General features: G+C 45.1%; 1 protein-coding gene across 1 annotated transcript in view; it reads left to right on the top strand.

Moving 5' to 3' along the window:
- GMDS (GDP-mannose 4,6-dehydratase) overlaps positions 1-7,973 on the top strand; it is a 364,296-nt gene extending 356,323 nt beyond the window's left edge. The window contains exons 10-11 of the mRNA XM_009885270.1: positions 7,451-7,519; positions 7,911-7,973. Coding sequence (XP_009883572.1) covers positions 7,451-7,519; positions 7,911-7,973 — 132 coding nt within the window. The remainder of the gene's footprint in view (positions 1-7,450; positions 7,520-7,910) is intronic.
- The last annotated feature ends 513 nt before the right edge of the window (positions 7,974-8,486 follow it).

Raw genomic sequence — 8,486 nt, 5'->3', positions numbered from 1 at the left:
CCTGTAAACTAGAAACGATCTCACGGCCTTTCGGTACTTAAAGCGGGCCTACAGGAAAGATGGGGACAAAATTTTTAGCAGGGCCTGTGGCAATAGGACAAAACTTTTAACTAAAAGAGGGAAGATTTTGACTAGATATAAGGAAGAAATATTTTACTGTGAGGGTGGTGGAACACTGGAACAGGTTGCCCAGAGAGGTGGTAGATGCCCTGTCCCTGGAAACATTGAAGGTCAGGTTAGATGGGGCTCTGAGCAACCTGATCTAGTTGAAGGTGTCCCTGCTCATTGCAGGGGAGGTTGGACTAGGTGACCTTTAAAGGTGCCTTCCAACCCAAACTATTCTGTGATGCTATGACTCTATTCAGAAGCGTCTTTGCTGTTTTGCAGAGCGGTGAGCTGAGGTTAGAATTACACTTGCATCCAAGCTGGGAAACACCTTCCAGATCTTCCCAGGAGAGCAGAACTGGGCCTCAGGGCAAACTGAGAGGGAGGGAAGCACCCGCCTCACCGCAGCCAGCTGCGGGAATTTTGCTGTTCGCAGCAGCGGGTTTTCCCCCGTGGCAGGGGGGAACACCCTTCAGCCCACCTCACACGTGGGATGCTGAAAAGCACGTGTGGCCCAACTCGCAGCGGGATGCCCTGGTGCAGCGCTGCGCCAATCCCCGTGCAGGACGGCTCTTGATGGAGCGAGCTCAGCTCCAGAGCCAAAGCAAAGTGAAATTCAGCACTGGCTTCAGGGATATCGGGCTGTAATTCGGGAGGAATTTTATCTGGCTCGAGGGACAGCGCTGGCCAAGATGTTTTCTCAGGCTTCACTTGGCAAGGCGATAGATCTGAGTAACGCTCAGCCCTGCAAGGGGGCTGTCGTGCTTGCGGCTCCGCTGGTGCTCGCACTGTGGCCGAGTGTCCACACGTGCTCTCCTCCCGGGGACGCGCGTGGGCTGCGGCCTCCTGTCGATTCACCGGGGCGCTGCCTTCGCCAAAGCGTGATTAGGGTCCGGCGACGAGGTTCCCGAGGCACCCGGGGCCGGCTCGCCCCAGCTTCGCCGTTTTATCTGCGGTGTCAGTGGGGGCCGCCAGGGCCGGGGCTGAGCGAGCCCATTTCCCCAGAGCGGAGCATTGTTCCCGGCCTCCGGCCGCCGCGTGGCCCCGCTGATGGACAATACCGCCCGACCCCGACTTCCTGAGCAGACCAGACAGCTTGCTGTTTTCTTCGCGTCTCTTATCACCCCCTGTCATTGAAAGAGAGGTCTGGCTTCAGCTTCGGTTCGGGCTGATAGGCAGCAATGAAGTGGAAAAGGCTCAGGGGAGGGAGGGGAAGAGGAGGAGGAGGGAGGGAGAGAAGCGGCATTACTGTTATTATCGCCCTAATGTTTATTGCCGCTCGGAGTTCATTTGCCTTAACCCTTTGTAAGCTGGTCAAATTAAAGATTATCAAACCGATAAGATAAAGCCACGGTTCTAACGCCCCCGGTTCCTGGCGGAAAAGCGAAGGCTGTGCTCAGGTTTTTATTGACCGTGTGGCTTGTGTTGACACCTTATTGCTGGAGTATGGTGGCGTCCCGAGATAAGACCTTACCCTAAAGATGCCCGGCCCTCGCAGCCTGCCGAGGTCCATCAGATGTGCGGGGGCTCAATGCCGCACAGAGTCAGCCCCTTCCTCAAGTCGTTCTTCCCCCTTCCCTCTCCACACGGTTTTGGTAAAAGCAGAGCTTTCTGAATAGGGAGGGGATTTGCACAGGAAAACATGCTAGGGGAAAAAAACATTATGCCTCTTATTTTAAATGGCATTTTGTTATACGTGAGTTTCAGCCTATTGGTTGCTTTTGCCTTTTGCCTTTTCCTGTGGTTCTTTGCAAACAATACTGTCTTTCTGCAAAAGACTGCTGACCCAAGAGTGGAAAGCAGTCTGTTCATGCTGCATTAAAACAAATTTAGATCAGGAACCAAATTCACTGGCATTCTTCTATTCCCTTGGTACCCTAACTGCTCCACAACTTTGCTTTTCTAAGAACAGTGGAAAGAAAAAATGAAAACGGAGCGACACATTACGGCTCTCCTTAAATTCCTGAAGATGTTTACTGTGTTCCTCGTTAGGCTTGGGCTTTGCTCATTGACATGTTTTATCTTCAGTCTCCTCATATTTACTGTGGAGATAGGAGTCTCTTGCTTTATGACTATACTTTTTTTTTCCCCCCCTGTTACTATAGATATTACAACAAACACTACCCTTTGCAAAGAAATCGGGCCAGTGCTCTCTACCGTGTGCATCTCCATAAGCACTTACAGAGCCGCGTACAGCAGACGTAGTGCTTATTACTGTGACTCCTTCTGGGGTTGGATCTGAACTTAGCTGAACCACGCATTGAATTTTGCCCCAGGAAGGTGCACGTTTACAGGATCTACAGCTCTGATTTAGTGAGATCCGACTACTTTTCTTAACGGAGTGGACAGGGAATAGGTCGGCCGAAGTCACAGGAACTGCTCTCCAATGTCGCATCTGGGTTAAGACACAATGTCCCCAGGCCTGGTGGCAAGTGTGGGAGAACACCAAGGAATGGAGGATAAGGGTGATGGTAGAAGAGCTGCCTAGTAAACAGTGCATGCAGTCTCCTGAGTATTTGCCAAAAACACTTTAACATGGCTGTTCTCCGAGCAATGAGCTGCAGCAGATACCCAGATACGCTGTGGGGCTGATGTTACTACTGAGATGTGCTACCTGAATTCTCATTAAAAATGGCTACAAAAAATGCTCAAAAAAGTGCACAAAAGGGGAGGCTGTTTCATAAGATAAACTTTGATGCATACATTACTGAGATAAAATGGTGAAAATGCAAAACTGTAAGCTAATGTTGTCTAATTAAGTAGCTATGTTTATTCATTTTTCTTTTAATGGGACGAGTTGAAGCTGAAAGCCTATGGTTTTAAGAAGGAAATAAGGAAAATAAAACACAAGCAGGGTTTGCAGGAAACTTTGGCCGCTAGACTCTTGAAATCCTTCCTGACAAAACTTCTTGAGCAAAAGAGTGCAAGACTAAACACGCAAGCCAGAGCCTCCACCGAGCTGGGTCTGCGCTCTTTACTTATGGGAGCTCCGATGCAACAAATCATCTTCCGAGCGGTCGTGCTGATTGTGAACGTAACCCTGGCCGCTTTTCAGATGCAGTAAAACTGTTGTGTGCTTAGATCGGGTCTGTTTATTTTTAGAGGTAAAGCCTTGTCTCTGCCGCAGCGAGCAGAGCTGGGCACGATTCCATCGCAGGTGTTTTCCTGAGGACTCGGTCTCAGTTTTATTCTGGTGTAAGAGAGAGCAAAAGCTGGCGCTCGGTGCTGGCTTCAGTGAAGGCACATTTTCAAGGGAATCAGCTGAGCTGTAGTAATAAAGGAAGCCTTGGCCTTCTTTCAGGCCATGCTATCTCCTTTTTCTCACATTGTCTCGAGGCTTTAAATTTTCAGTTAAAGTTAATTGAATGTGACAGTGAGACATTGCACAGTGAAACCAGACCAATCACTGCACGAGTCAAAATAGGAGTCGTGATGACACTCAGAACAAGGGCTTGGGAAATGTGATATTTACATTAAAATATTTTACATTTTTGTCTCGTGGTTTTAAAACCAAGTTTAAAAATGCCTTACCACATCGCATAACAAATTTCTGTTTATCTGTATGTATTTGCATGTGTGCATTTGGACAATAAAACCAAATCATTATAAAACAAGATTTAGTAATAATGGGGTATTTTCTACGCAGTTACACAGCCTCATTTGCAGAAAAGGCAAAACAGAAAAACTCACATCAGATAAACCCACTCTTTTCTCTGAGAGACAGGCTTATGACGGTGAGGTGCATATAACGCCGTAGGAGAGTTTACTCTCCTATTAAGTGGCAACAGAGAATTTGACTGTTGTCTTTTCCATCTTCCTGCCCTTTAAAAAATTATCTGGATGTTGTTTCCAACTTTTAGCTTGCAGGTAAAACTTGTCATTACTATTCACTTATGTTAACTGTATTTGCATGGAGAATAAGGGCTTGTTCCTCCCCAAATGGATAAGGAAAACCAAGGACTTAATTTCGTGTTCATGATCTGAGTACTGTAAAAACAACAGAAAGCCTTAATCGGTGTTTTCAGGTTTGCAGATTCTCAGCTCAGTATCTAAATCCTCAGGGTTTTCACAGAGTCAAAGGGCTTTGTTTTCCTGTCAGTATGTAAAGCACAACACCACAGAAAAAGTTATCCTGCAGGAATACAAAACGTGAGCTGGTGTCATTCCATCAGGTGGCTTTCCATCAGGAATGGGGATATACTGGGCAATTTACATTCAGCAGCAGCTGTTTTTTGAGAACACTCTCCCATCCCACTGCACCCCACCCCCTCTCCCCCCAAAAAAAAAGAATCCAGGTTTTCTCCTGTGGAACTTCACCTCTTCTTTCTTTGCTTTCTGATCTGGTTGTACCTCTAGAAAGTGAAGCTCTGATACTGAAAAATCAATACACTTTAATGATCGGCATGCCAGAGGTTTTTTGGTTATGGGTTTTTTGTGGGTTTTTTTTTTTCCTTTTGGAAGCCTGACAGATGCATCTCTGGTTTCAGTGAAAGACTTGAATAATATAAACAAGCAGTCATTCTGTTCCATGAGGAGCTTTTTTTAATATTCTTATTTTATTGTAATTACCTTATTGTTTTCATATTATGAGCTACTTGTAGAAAAATACAGGAAACATGACTGCAATACAATCCTTTAATCAGGAATAGCTTTGTTCCAGTCATCATTTCCATTCAGTGTTGAATCTTTGACTAAGAAGAATACAATCAAACCTTGAACTTAGATGTAATATGGTGTTAATATTATGATTTCATTTGATCTCTGTACCTAGTAGCTTCTATAAGAGAACCTTTCAAAAAGTGCCTAGGAGACATTTTGTCTGTAATGCTATTTTCAAGTGAATCTAACTACAAAGTAGTGTTTCTCAAAAGTACACAAACTTCTCCCGGAGAGCCATTTAAAATCTTTTAACCTAAGTCAGCTGGGGAATTTGTATTATCATATATATTAAATCTTCTTTTTTCTTTTTTCTCCTCACAGATTATGCCATAATACCTTTACTGCATCATTGTCAAAGCATGTGAACTTTTAAAGGAAAAATACTCTTTTTTTTTTTATACTTAAATGGATTTAATACACTAGTTGTTTGTGTTATCTCTATGTATAATCCAGCACTGCAAAGAACTTCACTTTTATTGATTTGTAACCTCCCCCCAACCTTATTTTGGCCTATTCAGCAGCTAAGTGTTTATGTATTTGAATGAAGGGCTGGAATTAGGTAAAGTATTTTTTTAGATAAACTGTTTTAACAAAAAGCATTTGTCCAAGAAAGTTAAAAGACTGCTCCCAAGCTGTTCAAAAGCAGAATGCAGCTACATAGAGCAGGCGACGGCAATTCATTCTGTTCTTCACGGTCCTTTCTTTTAAATGGGAAGCCTATCCTAGATAGGCTCAGTTTCAAAGCATGCTTTCGATATAAAGATTGTGGATGTAAAATTATTACTTACACAGCATTTATAAAAATGAAACTCTCAGTTTTACGATATGGCTTTCATGACTTAAAAGTAGGTGGTATTAAAACACTTCACTTCTAGCTAATGGCTTGAATTAGGACTGAATAAAAGGCAATTGTTTTTATACCGAAATTATTATTTTTAAGAAGGATTTCCTTGTTTCCAGGCACATATATACACACATATATAATGTAAATTAAACTGAACTCCAGATAAAAGGCATACCTCCATGAGCACATTAGGGTCTGATCCAAATTTTGTCAAAGCTAGTGGGAGTCTTTCCCATTTCAAACCAGATTTTGCAATCCATATTCACACGACCCTCCAGGGGATCCCTCAAGCTGACGCGGTTTTGCATGACTTGGCCTCAAATGTCTGCTGCAGTTTCTAAAATCCCATTATAGGGCTGCAGTAGGAAATCATTTAGTCTAATTTAGGGAAATCACAGCATTTCTTATTTTCATATCATTTTGTTCTGATCCATCTGTTTATTCTTTTCTGAAGGCAGGCTGAAATGTTTTTAGCCTAAAGACTGAACTAGTAAAAACGCTGGCTGGAATAGTCTCGGCAGACGTGTTTGTTCCACATCCCCTTCTTCGGTGCAATATTTCCTTTGGTGGATTTCCTCTGCTCCTGGAAGCGAGCTGTCTAGCTTTCTGGAGCACAATTATGAAGAAGAATTTCCTACGTTTTACTGCGCAGGATGAGGTGATTTTGGAAGTTAACATGACCTGAACCACACATGCACAAAAGATAGCATCTGAAAAATGTAGTGTGCAGGCAGTACAGTTAAAAAAACCTTCAGCCAGAAAATGCTCGTTAGCTCCACCGCTGGCCGGAGAGTGGAAGAGGGAGAAGAAAGGCAGTCCATGCATTTTTCAGGAAAGCCTGCTGTGTTACCACCATAAAGTCAAAGGCAAGAGCAGAATTCAGCCTTAGCCTTCTTGTTCCTTGATAAAGTTGGGTTGGGTTGGTTTTCTTTAAACCTGGGCAGATATAATTTTAGTATTTACTGCTACAGAGAAAGGAAGCTTGGAAGGAGAGATGATACATTTTATTAAATCAACGCATACAGTTGGAAAAAGCTAACAGTTTGAACACAGTATTTCAATTTTAAACAAAGTTTCAGTCACTTTTTTCATTCAGTTAGAAATGCAGTCAACAGAGCTTTTTTCTTTCATTAATTTTGTTATGTTATTTTTGATGACTGGTTGTGGGATTGTTTTGGTGTGGTCGCACTTTTAAGAATACATGAACAGTAAGGCAAATATGAACAAAGTCTTGGTTTCTGTAATGGTTTCAAGATATTTCTTTTCATTTATGAGGTATTTAGGCTTTTCTTTGCATGTGGATGATCAAAATACTCTAAGAAAAAAGATGTAGGCGTTCAAAAGCTGGATGTTTACTACTGTTGCATATGGTTACCCATATTCATAACAGTCTTTCAGCATCATCTGTCTGTGATCACGTTTTTATTTGAAAGAGACTAGTTGCCATGTTTGCTCTGTGATTTACATTATTTAAACAAATTGGGGGGAAAAAGAATTTGAAACAGCTCATTCAATAGCATGACTAAGACATATGACAACTTCTTTTAAAATGTTCAGCATTATATGGCCGTAAGGCTGGAGTTCAAACCCTGCGCGCACACAAAAACAAAGAATAACTCTTTCAGTCTGAAATAGCCTGGTGAAAGGATGCTGCCTCCTGGTGATTTATAGGCATATGAGCTTCCACTAAAATTGAATCTTAAAGAGAAATATTTTGTCCTCGGAAGAGTCCCGGCAGTGGCCCCGGCCACGCTCGGCTCGCGAGGAAGCACAAGCAACAAGGAGCCATCAAGGTGGGGAAGGTGGATGCTTCACACAGCACTTCTCTCTTCTTTTCCACAGGATTTTCTGCAAGGGGACTGCACCAAAGCCAGACAAAAGCTGAACTGGAAGCCGAGAGTCACGTTTGATGTGAGTGGCCTTTCTGGTGTGCTTTGTACCTGCCAGGTGTTCATGTCCTCTAAAAGAAAGTCACAGGAAGGGGAAGGGGGACACACACCTCTGTGTGGGGTGACTCGGGCACACAGAGAAATCCCAGTTTCAGTGACCCTGCGCAGGTTTTTGCTTTGAAGACAGCAGCCACCATGGCAGCGATGGGCAGCCCCGGTGCGCTGTGGTGCACCCAACACACACACTGGGGCTGGGACCAGAACTGCTGCAAGAAGAGCCCAGTAAAGCTCCATCCCCTCCTTGTCCTGCTGTGGGGTGCCAAGGGGGCTCATCATGCTCTGGGATGCTCCTGACGTGCTGCCTGTTTGTCCCCTGCGCCGTGGCCCTCATCTGCCTCTCTCCCTCCTTGCAGGAGCTGGTGAGGGAGATGGTGGACGCCGACGTGGAGCTCATGAGGAACAACCCCAATGCCTGAGCCCTGGCTGAGCCTGGTGGGCGTCGCAGGACCCGTGCCAGGGCTGCACCCCATGGCCAGCACCGCCATACGCCACCGGGGTGGGTGGCCGCCCCTCCCCGTCACGGTTTTATTGCTGCCTGCCTGTGCGTGAAAGCCTGGTTTTATCCCTCCCTCCACCTTCCACACCCTCCCGGTGCCTCTCGCCCCACTCGTCATCCCAGGGTCAGCCCTGCCTGAGCTAACTCTGGCTCCTGCTGTTAACTGGGCAGGGGTCACACCCCACACACCCCCTCCCAGTACTGTACCTGAAGTACTGATCGGCCAGCAAGCCCGCTGATTTCCTTTTTTAATTAAAGCTCATCTTTATCTAAGACCTCCAGCACATTTTCAGTACGTTCTTCCATTTGAAAAACAAAAGGGTCCCTTGCCCTCCACCCCCCAACCTCCCCTCTCCTCCAGCAACAACAGCAGCAAACCTCTGGCACCAACATGGGCTCGCCATCCCTCCGGCCCTTGCTCCACGGCCTCCCC

This window comes from Charadrius vociferus, unplaced genomic scaffold (genome assembly GCF_000708025.1).
Source record: "Charadrius vociferus isolate BGI_N301 unplaced genomic scaffold, ASM70802v2 scaffold565, whole genome shotgun sequence".
NCBI lineage: Eukaryota > Metazoa > Chordata > Aves > Charadriiformes > Charadriidae > Charadrius > Charadrius vociferus.
Note: the sequence above shows the minus strand (reverse complement) of the source record. Positions and strands in the feature narration are given on the sequence as shown.